The sequence below is a fragment of the Notothenia rossii genome (assembly GCF_949606895.1).
Source record: "Notothenia rossii genome assembly, chromosome: 10".
NCBI lineage: Eukaryota > Metazoa > Chordata > Actinopteri > Perciformes > Nototheniidae > Notothenia > Notothenia rossii.
In genome coordinates this window covers 25,657,111-25,671,317 of record NC_136908.1, presented here as the reverse complement: position 1 = coordinate 25,671,317, position 14,207 = coordinate 25,657,111, and the positions used below count along the sequence as shown (strand labels likewise).

Here is a 14,207-nt window from a genome sequence, read left to right as displayed (position 1 = left end):
AACATTGCTTTCCTACTGTAATGGAACCCCCTTTGACCAGCCCACACACTTTTTCTTCGAAACTGTTTTTTTTTATAATCTCAACTGATTTGCTACTATGTGACTTTCTTGATATCATATCTTCTTATAAATGTGTACCACATGTACATTCAAAATGTATAATCCAACAAGTAGTCTGAAATTTGTATTAAGTAACTTTAGTTAACCAAACTTGGTAGTTTTGCTGTATTTTTACAGTTTGATTTCATTGGTTTGCAAAGCCACTTTCAAAATCGCTTCTCCAACACCAGAGCAAATTTCCCAAAATGTCAAACTCCCTTCAGACATCTAAAAGTGTCTGAAAGTGTTAACTGCTGTTGTTGACCTCTAGTTGTTAAAGGTACACCTAAGTCTGCTATTGATCAATATAAATAAAGTGGTTAGGAACTTACTGACTCATTAGTGTTCCTCTCTGATGTTAAAGGGACGAGCAGGGTGAGTGACAGTTTTCAGGGTGAAGAGAGGGTCAGCAGACAAGCCGCCATCTTCCCTGGGTGGGCCGTGTGTGACAAACAAATTGGTGTGCAGATGTAGTGACCGACCCCCCCCACCCCCCCCCCCTTTTTGGTCTAGAGCCACATTGAGTCCCCTGCCCCACATACAATGGCAGTGGAGGATCTCAACATCAGATTAAGCCTGCCTTTTCCTTACCGGTGTCAAAGGTCAAGTGGGGCATTGTCTCAGGGGGCTGAGGACATTAAACAACGTGCACGTCTCCTGAGAGAAAGGGCGGTAATCAAGAGGGGAGGGAGGAGGGAGAGGAATGTGTGTGATGCTCTGTGAGGGCCTCGCTGTCACCGCAGCAAACAACAAGGTGAGATATAAAAAAGGGGCGTCCAGTTTTAAAGCAGCTGCTCTGAACAGCCAGCGGAGGACAAAAGGCTGGAATGTACCGTCTCTATAGTGGTGTACGGAGGCGTTTCTGCCCTGCCTCTCACTGTGGAAGATTTGCTGTGAGATGGAGAAAAAATATTTGCAGGGGAAACAAAGCCGGGTGTAAATCCAGTGCAGGATTCAATTGTTATCAGAAAGGGGAGGGGGATTACTTGGAGCTCATGTTTTTCTGTTTTCTTGCTGAGTTTTCCTGTGATGTTAAATGTTTCACACATGTCCGGAGGAAAGGAAGTCTAAGAAAGGATCAGGAGGGACTTAAATCTGGAGTAACATAGTTTACAGCATGTGATGTGTGTCCAAGAAAATCTCAAGAGCAAAAGGAAAGAAAACTTTCCCCTGAAGTATTTACCCGATATAATTCCAACACGTGTCTCTTTTGTTTGCTTTAAGTCGCGAGCAAAAGTGGTGTTGTCATTTTGTCCTCTGTGTTTGCTCTGGTAAACGCAGACTCAGAGTGGAAATCCTCTCTGTGGAGTCAGGTGGCAGCAGGCGCTCTGACTGACATACAAGGGAAGTGACTTGTTACTCCTTCTGTTGGTTGAGTAAACTTTGCTGACTTTATTTGTCACCTTTGCTGCAGGGCTTTTGCTTCTTTTAAGTTATGCTTTCCTGTGATACCCAGCAGGCTTTGATTTATCTACATTCTAACTGGGCTGAAAGGAATGACTTGTATGGTATTGATTACTTTAATCAAAGTTTCAACAGCTGTTTTGCTTCTAGAACTTGTCTTCTTTCAGACTATTGGAGTTTTGTTTTTGTGTAGATTTCTCTTAAATGTTCCAGTGATACAATGTTCTGTCAGTGTGGTTAAAAAACATGGTTTGGTACCACAGGAATTTTTCTCCCTTTGTGTCCACTAGGGAAAAATCCACTCTTTGCAGCAGGTGGTAATCCGTTGATCAACATACTTTAAACCAGTGGCTTAAAACACTTTACGTCAAATTGTGAAGGACATTAGAATAATTCAATTTTCAGAAAATTTGATCAGAATAAATCATCTTTCCTCACGTATTTGTTTTAAAAATCGATTACTACTAAAATACTGTCAAAATGTAACAATGAGTTGCCTTGAACATCTGGAAAAAAGACAAAAAAACTTATCCTCTTTTTTCATCCAATAGCTATGATCAAACCAGAACATTTGGGAATAAGACCAGGATATCACACTCATCCCACTTTTCCTACTATTATAATACAACATTTGGAGGATCACTGTCCAAATGTGGGGTGATACAACTGAAAATACTGCACAGAGCACATCAGCCCTAGAATCAAATAGACTGATCAAACTTTTAGCTCTATGCTGGCATGGTTGAGGGGAGGTGGATACCCGTGTGCACTCTGTGGCTCTGTCATTTATGTTGAGGCCCTTTGGGATGTAGTTGGAGAAACACTTTCTCAACATGGACATAGCTTCAAAAACATATAGCTTTAGCATGCCCTTCAACAAAACACATTATTCTCATGAAAGCGAAAATTAGATGGCTGTTTCATCTTGTAAATCTGGAGGACTTTCTGAGCATATAATCACTGAAAAAACTGCCTCCTCCTGTCATGTCAGGATAGCTGGGATAACGTTTAATGGGATAGAATAAGGTCATTCCAGGACTCAAATCATCAAGGCATGGACCCCATGTTCACTCTGGGCCTCAGTCTACACTAGACTATCAAAGAAGAACAAAATGTCTTCTGCCAAAAGTTATCACAAGATAATACCTTATTTGCATATTCAAAGCAAATTAGTTCAGTAGCAAATAAATACACAAACAACATTAATAGCCTGATTTATAACACATTTATTCCTAAAAACATATTGAACATGTTTTTGTTTAAATGGCTTTTGATAGTATTTTCTGATTTATTGATTAATAAAGAGAGATATCAAGCATTACCTTTATGTGATAAAGCTGGCTAAACATTATGAATACTTATACACCAGTACTGCAATACAATATTGAATTGAATATGTATTAAAGAGGTTGTAGTTTGTGATGATGACACAGGTGTTATTTTGAGCCTCATTGAAATAAAAAGTGGACAAAACAAAATAAACATCAGTATAAATTTGAAAATAACCTGGGGTATGGATTTAATCATACTTAGTTTTACATTTCTAGTGAAATATACCAGATTGTAAAAATGATCAATTGATACACAATAAAGACTTGTCGTCAGCTTTTAAAAAATGTAATAGGACTTTTGACACTTTAGCTAGCTTTACTCAAGTACTTTGATTTTCTGGATATTTCACTCATGATTGATGTTGAAGAGACCTGTGTGCTGACTGACTCAGAATCAGAAGAGGGATTACACAGCTGAGTGAGAAAGCAAAGTGTGGGAGGAGGAGGTGAGACAGGTGAGACAGGTGAGTCCTCTGTGGGTCACTGCTGCTGACTAACTGTGTCTTCTTGTATGTCACTTGGAACAACAGACGCCTTCTTAGGGTTTATATTTCTGTCTTTGTTGTGGTGATATCATATCAGCACATGACAGGTAGTGACACACATTCACAACCTGCTTTAAGTATTATGTCAGTGTCCCTCAAGCTATATGTGCTATAGCCTACTTCTTATACAGTACACACTATGAGAACAAAGATATACATGTTCAAAAGGAATGTTTCAGAAAATAAAATACTATGTAGTGCAAGTGCATAATAAACTATGCATCCACTTCATAGTTTGGTGCTTGTAACGGAGAGATACAAATAACAGAAATGTATACAAATAAGAACATATTTAATATAACAACTTTATTTGCATATTGGAACATAACAGACCAGAACATTTAATATAAATAAATACAAAATACAATAAATTGACGTAAATATTCAACTGGGGTTAGTTTCATGGTGATATAATGTATATTAGTTCAAATTTTTAGACTATTCACCCTGTCATTTCATTGTATTTAACTTGAAAATGGTAACTGTGATTGCTGATTGCACGGCAGCTCATTAACTGTAATGTGTATCAGCTGTGGGGTCTTCGCCCATGTCTGTATTGCAGCATTTTTGGGACTAATCAACACCAGCTTAAAAAAAACCATCATGATACTGCATAGGCATGTGTAAGTTTATATAATCAAGTCACTAGCAGCTGAAAACACAGTTAGTTTAAGACTCAACCTCTGACTTATATTTCAATCAGTAGAAGCTACCACCCCCCACCTCCATCAGCAGAATGACCAACCTGATCTCACCAGAATGCGTGACTCCTCCACGACTCCTTAACACCGCATTGCGTGGTTGAGTCACGGAATCTTTTATATTTACGTGTCGGCACCACGCAAACAACCCCAATGTAAAGTGAATGAGGCTCCTTTGTCGTGGTGCACACACGCATTCCTACAACGTCCTGCAGTGAGCTTTTTATTCTATAAAACGTTTTACAAATCTACTTTATAGCTTGTAGTAACTCACGGGAGGCTTCTTTTATTTTATTTGTATTCATAATCATTTTTATTTTTCGTCAGAATGTATTATGGTGCATTATTTACCAATGTTTGTTCTCAAAAAACGGTGCATTTTTATTAAATTAGTTATTTTTTAAGGAAAGTCAGAGCTTCAGCTGTGTCAACTAGATTGTTCCCTTTAGTTTACGTTATTTAAAAGACAATTACATTCATATTTGATCATTAATAGTCATAATAATCTTTTTTTTTTATAACAACGATAAACCAGAAGAAGATGCCGTCGTTACCACGGCAACGTGATGTCGCGCTTGACGGCAGTGACGTAGCCACGTGACGTTGCCCACGATCACGTCACTTTCATTCATTTCATCTCACAACGGACTACAGTAAGTATCTAAAATCAAGGGGAGTTTATTTCTTTAAAACACGAAATGATATTGCTTTTATTTATTCCACTGTAGCACAGTCTCTATAGCGTTTCATTCCTGGATATTATGTTGATTTTTGTAGTGTGTTTAGCTTTTACAATAGGCTACGCGCAAGCTAGCGGCCACGTTCAGCTAGCCTCAGGCTTTCCGGTCAAAGTTTGTAGCTGGATAGCATTTATAGTTTATACAGCTAAATGACATTAGCTGTCCCCGGCACAGTTGGATAGTGGAGGTGCCTGCTAGAAAAATATGTTTAAATGCTTGTATTTGCCCATGTGTTGTAAAGACAGCTTTCAACACAGAGTTGTAATAGTGGAATCGGCGATGGAGTGGAACAAAAATGTGGACCTGGAGTTTTTCCAGAGGATTTGACTGACCAGTGGGGACATTGGGATTGTTACATTGTAGAATTAAAATATATAGTAGAAGATATAAGATGTATAAATTATACTAAATTATTATTGCATAATAGAGTAATGCACAGATTAATTATTATTGCACTCTCTTCATTTTGTGTATTGTTTGTATATTGTGTCTGTATTGTTTGTATGCCATGTCCCTCATAATATTAGAATATGCACAGTATAAATTATACTAAATTATTATTGCATAATAGAGTAATGCACAGATTAATTATTATTGTACTGTCTTCATTTTGTGTATTGTTTGTATATTGTGTCTGTATTGTTTGTATGCCATGTCCCTCATAATATAACAATATGCACATTATAAATTATATTAAATTATGATTGCATAATAGAGTAATGCACAGATGTTACTGTTATTCTAAATAATGTTTTTATTTTTCCTGTTTTACAGCTTCTTTACAACTCTATATCACCAACACACACATATCCACACACACACACACACACACACACACACACACACACACACACACACACACACACACACACACACATATAAAACCAACAGCACTTTTAAGAGCCACTCTCTCTCTCACTGTCTCTCTTTCTATCACTCTCTCACTTTCTCTTTCAATCACTCTCTCACCTTCTCTTTTTCAATCACTCTCTCACTTTCTCTTTTAATCACTCACTCTCTCTTTGTATGCCATGTCCCTCAACCGTGAAGTGAGGGTCTTTGAGGATCCCAATGAGGCCAGGATGCACATGGCAGCATTGATTAGCAAGGCTCTTGTCCATGAGGCCAGGGTGAGGCTTTTCATGATAAGCAAATACCCAAGTCTGTAATATAATCATTGCTATTGCTTTTTATTGATGTAATGTAAAGGGTCCGTTAGACCTTTTTATGCAACCGTTAAATAATTGCTCAAATATAAGAGCTGCTGTCTTATGTTGTATTACAACTTTGTTGTTGATCTCAACCTCTGAAAAAATATAGGCTACTGAAACCCCTGCCATCCCTCCGAAAAAGAAAAGAAAAAGCAGGAAGACACCCCTTTCTAATCCAGTGGTCACACGCAGACGTGAGAGACAACGGGAAACTCAACGCTCCGCATCAGGTTTGTTCTTTACTATACTGTATCATGATTTCTAAATCTAAGAATAAAGATAATTCATAACAAAGTTATTTTGGTGTACACAATATGAAATTATGTAATGTAAAGATACCTCTTGACAAATCTGTTGCAATGTTTAAAACATTTTCAAATTAAATCAAGATATTGTAAGAGCCTGTGACTGATAATCCTTGCTCGTGTTGTATTTTTGAACATGTGTACCTCGATTTGGATAAAAGTATGGCAAATGTAAATTGTCATTGTGATGCTGTGGTAATATGTTCTTAGTTTCATTACCTGCAGTCCTTACAGAGCATTTTCATATTACAATTAATTGGTGTCATTTTAGATTGATTGAAGGGTTAAGCAAAAATGACTGTGTCTGCAGCTTCACAAGCCAGAAGAGACGATCCTGTGCATGAGGAAGGCCTTCAGCTAAAACATCAAGAGTTTGGTAGTCTTGGTGAGTATATTGATTATAACAGCAGTTGACTGGCACTACAGTTTTTCCCAATTTTTCCATTTTTATACTCATCTAGTTAATCATAATAAAGTATTGAGTGTTGACTGTTTTATGACAAGTGAATGCATATTTGGTATAAGTATCACTTGCTAATATTGCTTTGGATGCATATAATGATTCATAGCATGTTGCTATTATTAGTCCGCATATATTTTTCCAACTCAAAAGTGTTTCAGTATACTACCTTAATATCCATCATACCAGTTTTAGGGTGTCTTAACAGATGTTTTATTTTTTAGAAACACATCTCCAAGAGTTAAGGGACACCCTAACTGCAGTCCAGGTTCTGGGGGCAACAGAAGGAACGGTTTCTGCCTGGGCACAAAGGCAGCTTCTCACAGATGTGAGAATGAAAACTGCTAGGCCAATGCTTTTTAATGCAAATCTCTCAGCTGAGAGAATAGCCATTCAGAAGTGCTAAAGATGCTGTGCAGAAGAAGCGGCTATTAGGTGCCTGGACTGTGTTCCACTGGACATGGAGTTCCTCTGTGCAACCTTTGACATGGAGCCCCACAAGAGGAATATCTTCCATGACAGAGAGGCTGTGTTCAATGGATTTCTGGAGCCCATTCCCCCTACAACTGCTGTGGTGGTGGATGAAAATGGCCAGCCTCAGTTTTGTGAACAAAGTATGTAAAGATTAACATTACATTACAATGTCCCATTATAGTGTAGTTCCCAAAATTAAGTGTGAATGGGAAGTGTACATAGCTGATTGAAAAAAGTAGGATTGGTTTTGACTAGGGCTGCAAGATATGTGGAAATGATTCAACATTTTATTGAATATCTTGATAATCTGGAGAGTTAAGGAAAAACTGTAAATACACCCTTCCTAACATATTTTCTATATTGCAGTATGTCAACTGCCTGTTTCTACTCCAAGGTCAATCTGTGAATGCTCTGATGACGTCACAGTTACTCCTTGGAAGCATATTTCTGTGGTCACCATCAACGGTATGTTGTTCTGAAAGCCCTTCTTTTTGTACAAGTAGTATTGTACGGCAGAGTTTTACCACTTAGTGCAACGCAAAGATTTTTATCACCTGGTCATTTTCAGACAACACCCAAATGCCATGTCAAATAGCTAATACATCATATATGCACATCTATGTATAAAATACAATATGTTAAGGCAAACTCACAGTTTGATTACCGAAATACCTTTACTTTGTCCATTTGTTCACAGGACGATACAATGTCTGCTTGCCTCGGAAATCCTGTCCATCCTGCTCTGCAGAATGGACTCCTGAGGTTAAAGACCTGCTTTTGTATCGGTACTGGCCAGCTAGCACCAGCTGCCAGACGCTTTACAAATATGATGTGTTCACCTCATTCGAGCACATGAAGGTGACAGCACCAGCCATGTCCAGGCAGGCATTTCTGAAAATGTTGGAGCACAGATCTGTTCAAGCTGGACGGGTAAATCTGCCTGAATCACACGGAAACATACAAAAAACAATATCATATTACTGTATACCATATCATTAATTGTTGGCATTGCTTTCAAAACAATTACTAATCCACTTTTAATAAATCAATATACAGACAGGTAGTATCTGTGCTGATACATTTCAGCGAATCTTCTTCGAGTTTTGCTTCTGTCATTACAAACAAGAGGATATGTGCCAGTTCCATCACTTTGTTTGTCCAGCATGTTCTCCAGACATGTTGGCTGTTTGCTGTGATGGAAACCGCAAGCATTACCGCTTTTCCAAGTCTAAAGGGTATGTATGGTATTTATGAAAATGATAAAGAACCCACCGCTAATACAAATAGTAGCCCTTGGGGTTGTGTTTGAGTAGCCATAACAGACATTAAAACAAATCATAGTAATGTAGTGCTTTGTGATTTGTATTATTGACTTGTATGTTAACTTATCATGGACAGGACTGAGGAGTCGCCAATCTATGAGGGCTTGTTCCTGGCCAAGGACGAGGAAGTCGCAACATTTGTTGACCTTGTCAGAGGCAACATGAAAAGTGTACGTTTTTTTTCTTATTATGATAGTTGCAGTTACACCTGTGGTGTTCTTTTTTATATATGTCAAAACTTGTGTGTAATAAACTGACTTTATAGGGAAATGACAGTGCCGTCTGTGGTACTGCCAAATTCACCGCTGGCAGAGAGAAAAAAGTCTGGTGCCCAGATAGACGAGGAGGGCATTCAAGTGGCAGTTTGCAGGTATGTATTTGTAAGTGTGTCTGTGTGTATATGTGTTTGGTTCTTGAGTCTGGTCTCATTATTTCAGTTTTAATAGCAATCAAAGTCTAAGTCTTTGTAAGAATTGGAAGCATTAAACACTTTTGATGGTGAAGCGGAATTGATCCATCATTTGTAGCATCCAAGTGTTATTTTTTATTATAGCCACCTAGATGACAGAGATGAGTGCTTAAGCCAGGCCTTGCTGTGTCAGTTTATTATTAACAACTAGATTTTCTTCTGATTAATCAGACATGGGTTTCTCTTACGAGGACTGAACCACTTCCGTGGAGAAATATACGCTTACCCAATGTTTCTCCAAAAAGAGATGTCCAAGAACTTAAATGTTGACTTATTCTGTATGGATGTAACATGCAGGTAATCCTCACTGTCATATTGCACATCCACAACAATGTTTAAAATGGCCTATGCCTCAGCAGTCATTTTAGATGATATTGATATTGTTACAAAATGCTGCTCCTGCTTCTTAGGTACTGGCCATACCTTAACAAAATAGCCGGGGGATTACCAGAGCTTCCGCCTTTGACCGAAATGAGGCCATTTCTTAGCGTGATGCATGCTAAAGCCCATACAGCAAAAATCGAGGTACATAACATCTTTAATGCAAAGGATTTTTAAATGTTGTGCATGGCATGCCTTATTGGATATCAAACACTTCTAAAGAAATGCTACATAACACTACTTGCGCTGTGTTGCAGGTGAGATGGGGTGGCAGAAGTCAGGACGGAGCAGGAAACACAGTGGGAGAGGAAGTAGAGCATGTATGTTATTAATGGCATTATTCTAACTGTATGGATACAAGAAGTCTTAATAGAAAGCAGTACAAATATGTATGTGTCATCTCAGTGACAAGCCTGTTGATTAGTTTAAAGCATATCCTTTATGTCTGAGTTCAAATGAAAGATAGGCAGTTCATATGTTCAGCAACACTAAATGCATGCATATTGTAGGAAGTCAGTACATAAGTTTTCTCTTAAACCATCCAGTTCAAGATCTATGATGTGTAGGTGATATTGTTATGTAATGGTGACCGAACATTAATTGTAACATTCATTATAGGTGAACAGCTTTCTCTCCAGGGCAGCTCTGGTCACAAAATACATGACAAAAGCAGGTTGGTATTAACACTACACACTGTGATAAGGCAGCCCTGATAAGTATTTTACAGAGAGTTCCCTCCTTAAAAACATTATTGGGGTATTACTGTACTGTAATTACCAGTTCAACAACCTTTTAACGATTGGGTTTAGTCATGTCTATCAGGTTTCTCACTCAGTATTGCCTTTTTGATGTGAATACTTACTTTTTTGTTTGTGGATATATTTTTTGTCTTTTTTAGGAAGAGTGAACATGCTCACTCAACAGGCCATGGGCTGGAACAGAAGGAAGAGGGACAACCTTCATCAAGTTTTAGCCCACAGATATGTCAAAGTAAGGGCAAATTACAATTCTCTTCTCATCTGACATTACATATTTATGAAGGATGTCTGCAATGTAACCTCATGGCTATCTACATGATGTTCTCCCTTATCCACACTTCCTCTTGCAGGTCAGGTGGTGTCATGTAATGTTTCAACTGTTCTTCTGAAGGTCTTGTACTGAAAACTGGTGTTCTTTGCATTATGGTGTTGCATGGTGCTTTTCGCTGGCATTTTCTTTTTTTTGTAAAGATCACAGAGAAGGCAAAGGTGGAAGCTGCCAGCTTCAGCGACTTCAAAAAGGAGCACAACCTTGATCAGGAGACCATACAGCCGTGGGTGTATGATGTCAGGCAATGGGTGGTCACAGGTAAGACATACCACAGGCTTTCCATATATACATCTGTTCATTACTGTAAGTTTAGACACACAATATAAGTTGGCCATATGTTGAAACTGAGACTGTCACTGATTGTATCTCTTCTCCAATTGTTTTTTTGCAACTATTTAGAGAGAGTCTACGCCCCAGGGTGTACTGAAGGACTGAGGGTGGATATTGAGAACATCACCGTCACTCTTTTGCACAGGAAGCAAGATCTGTATCGTCAGCATGGTTTGTTGTCAAACGTAGTTATTGAAATTACCTTTCAAAAACAACAAAAACATTCTGGCACCATGACACAGTTTTGTTTCCGTTTCACTTTGCAGACAGCAACCAGGCAAGGCAAAGAAAGAGGAAGAGAATGAGAGAGCTGAAGAAGAAGCTTCGCGAAAAAGTTGTGCAATACAACACAGGAGTGCAGGAAGAACAGATCGACGAGGAGTTGGCTTGCAGTCTGACAGAGGGCTACATCCTGCCATGGGAGAGGCATGCAAATGGTAGGATAATTGCTAGTTTGGCTTGTTGTTTCTTTAGTCTATACCAAAATATGAAAGAATCAATGCTATCGCTACAAAGATTTGTGTCTCAGAAATGAAAATCATTCTGTAATAATATAATATATGAATAAATATTCCTTGTCCACTACTCCATTCCTTTCCTCAACCTAAAGGCAACACCTTCAGGTTGAAGAGGTCTGTCTTTGACCAGGTAATGCTGGTCAGACGTTTGGAGGAGGAGCAGAGCATCCTGGGGAAAGAGATGTCGCAGCACATCATGTTCCTTCTGAAGGAAGTGCAAGAAGTGGAAGCACTCAGAGGACAGACTTTGGAGGGCATCAAAACCAGCAGTATGTCTGAGATCTTAACATTTGAATATGTTCATCACCTCTTCAACACATTACATGTCTTACATAAGTAGAACACATCTGTCACTGTGTCAGGCCGAAGTGAAATAGTAAATTACTGAAACTATTCATTATCAAGATCATAATCGATTAATTTCTGTCTATTGACTATTTGTTAAGCACTATATAAACATTAATCAACATGTCCCATTTGGCACCCAATATATAGTAACATCCTTCAGTTTAAGATGGATTTACCTATTTTGTAGTGTTTTTACATTTGCAGCATTGTACAATGCAAAGAGATTTGCAATTGTCATGGTTTGTTTACATTGAGCCCTTTTTCTGTGTGATTATCCCTCTACAGATTTCGGTGACCTGACAGAGGATGCTGCACATGGGCTCAAGAGTGTCCTCAGTCGGAGGTGGCACTTCCTCAAAAGCCAACACAAACAGGCTGTACATGCGTACAGCGGTGTAGCCGCTAATGCCATGATCTTCAATTACAGCAGGACATTGAGGAGTCGGATGACAATGACTACACTAGCCCTGAGTCTGAGGAAGAAGACCTGTAAAGGTTTCTGCCAAGCAACACAGGCACTGGAGAGCTCTTTCACAAGCGACGTGTCACGTCCACATGCTGGTGCACGCCATAATAATGACAAAACACATTTAAAACACACTTAAAGCCATACAAAATAAAGACAGAATGCAGCGGCTCGTCTGGTCTTCAACCTTCCAAAACATTCCCACACCACACCGCTCCTCCGCTCCCTTCACTGGCTTCCAGTAACTGCCAGAATCCACTTCAAGACAATGGTACTTGCGTACCATGCTGCGAATGGATCTGGCCCTTCCTACATCCAGGACATGGTTAAACTGTACACCCCAGCACGTGCACTCCGCTCTGCATCGGCCAAACAGCACGCTGCACCCGCACTGCGAGGGGGACCCAAGTTCCCATCAGCAAAAACACGTGGGTTTGCTATCCTGGCTCCAAAATGGTGGAATGAGCTCCCCATTGACATCAGGACAGCAGAAAGCTTACACATCTTCCGGCGTAGACTGAAAACTCATCTCTTTAGACTCCACTTCGAGCGATAGGATTATTAACAAATAATTACTAACAAAGAATTACTAACAAAGAACTACTAACAAAGTACTAACAAAGCACTTATATACTAACAAAGGACTGGCTTATCTAAAGCCAGTTGAGTAGCGCTTTAAATGTTTTGGCTCTATGAAACCTGATGTACTTATATGATTCTGTTTTCTTCAAGTTTGTATCTTCCTGGTCGAATGCACTTATTGTAAGTCGCTTTGGATAAAAGCGTCAGCTAAATGCAATGTAATGTAATGTAACATTATAAAACACTATATATGAGAACGATATGAAACTATGCACTTGTTTCACCCGAGTTCATAGTAATGTGAAAATGTGTTTATATTTTGTACTTCCGTTTATTTAAAGCGCTTTGACTTGCTGATGTGTATGAAAATAAATTGCCTTGCCTTTATATTTAACTGCCTCTTATTACTCAAACAAATGCTATACAATGGTTGTTTTCTTGTCACTGCATTTTGTCATTCGTTGATTATGAACTATTAATGTGAATACATTGTAAATAGAGTTCATACAATAACATAATCCTTTATTAGTAACATGTGCATAATGCAGGGTAAATACCAACACATTCTCACTCCCAACTCGTACTTCTAATGTTGTATTATTTTCTAAACCACACAGTGTTATTTACTCAACAATAAGACACAATTATCCTTGTGTTTATTTATTTGTTTGATTGTATAATGTCGGACATTTGGAGTCAGTCAGGACCGAGGGTCGGAGCAGCTCATAGAAGTTGCTTTAGAGCAGTGGTTCTCAATCTGTGGTACGCGTACCACTGGTGGTACGCCAGCTCCCGCTAGTTGTACGGAATCTGACATAAAAAATATTTTAAAAATATATATTTTTATAAAGAATATTTTTTAATTTTTTAAATTTTTTAATTTTATTTAAAGGTGGGGTAGGTAATTTTGGAGAAACCAGCTCGAGAGCGCTAGAATTTGAAAATACACAACCGGAAAAAATCTGCCACTTCCTTACAGAGCCCCTCCTCCAACACACACGAACGCGCACATGACCAATGAGGGCACGAGATAAGTTTGTGCACAAATGAAAGGCTGACAGGCAGGTAGGCCATCCAGTTACTTTAGCCGGGCCGGCTTAGATGATTGGTCGTGCTTTTTACAGTACTACGGCTTCCACAGATGACATTTTTTTATGGATTTTTTGTCAAAGCACTTCAGATATTCATTGCTATCGGGATGTTAAGAGCATTCCATGGAATATAACAACAAGTTTATTTCGAGCCGGTTTCTCGGCCCCACCTTTAACCTTTACACATAACAAAGACATATAAAATACAGGAAACACAACTAAGTAAACAAAAATACCAAAAGCAGTAACTACATTGTGCACATTTGGGACATTAAGTTACACTACTTATTACTGCAACAGCAGCTGATGGTTGGACAATATGTTAACAGTAGGCACTAACC

At 38.7% G+C, this 14,207-nt stretch overlaps 1 protein-coding gene across 6 annotated transcripts; it reads left to right on the top strand.

The window, feature by feature from the left end:
• Nucleotides 1-4,650: 4,650 nt before the first annotated feature.
• Nucleotides 4,651-13,162, top strand: LOC307021191 (uncharacterized protein). Of its 6 annotated transcripts, none has more exons than XM_079653064.1 (20): nucleotides 4,651-4,733; nucleotides 5,595-5,950; nucleotides 6,141-6,261; nucleotides 6,647-6,721; nucleotides 7,021-7,410; nucleotides 7,637-7,735; nucleotides 7,968-8,200; nucleotides 8,433-8,505; nucleotides 8,669-8,762; nucleotides 8,858-8,962; nucleotides 9,233-9,358; nucleotides 9,472-9,586; nucleotides 9,700-9,762; nucleotides 10,061-10,115; nucleotides 10,341-10,432; nucleotides 10,672-10,789; nucleotides 10,931-11,032; nucleotides 11,128-11,298; nucleotides 11,472-11,648; nucleotides 12,013-13,162. In XM_079653064.1, the coding sequence occupies exons 10-20, from the start codon at nucleotides 8,862-8,864 to the stop codon at nucleotides 12,330-12,332; spliced, it is 1,440 nt and encodes a 479-aa protein (XP_079509190.1). In that variant the 5' UTR covers nucleotides 4,651-4,733; nucleotides 5,595-5,950; nucleotides 6,141-6,261; nucleotides 6,647-6,721; nucleotides 7,021-7,410; nucleotides 7,637-7,735; nucleotides 7,968-8,200; nucleotides 8,433-8,505; nucleotides 8,669-8,762; nucleotides 8,858-8,861; the 3' UTR covers nucleotides 12,333-13,162. The 6 variants fall into 6 exon arrangements, with proteins under 6 accessions (XP_079509190.1, XP_079509189.1, XP_079509191.1 ...); XM_079653063.1 differs by having other exon boundaries at nucleotides 8,327-8,505; XM_079653065.1 differs by having other exon boundaries at nucleotides 7,665-7,735; nucleotides 7,968-8,505.
• The last annotated feature ends 1,045 nt before the right edge of the window (nucleotides 13,163-14,207 follow it).

Bases quoted from the DNA above. Each gene is read 5' to 3' on its own strand.
- LOC307021191 (XM_079653065.1), top strand. From the start codon at position 8,862: ATGACAGTGCCGTCTGTGGTACTGCCAAATTCACCGCTGGCAGAGAGA. The intron at 11,299-11,471 runs GTAGGATAATTG...CTCAACCTAAAG, and splicing joins ATGGGAGAGGCATGCAAATG to GCAACACCTTCAGGTTGAAG. The intron at 11,649-12,012 runs GTATGTCTGAGA...ATCCCTCTACAG, and splicing joins GGAGGGCATCAAAACCAGCA to ATTTCGGTGACCTGACAGAG.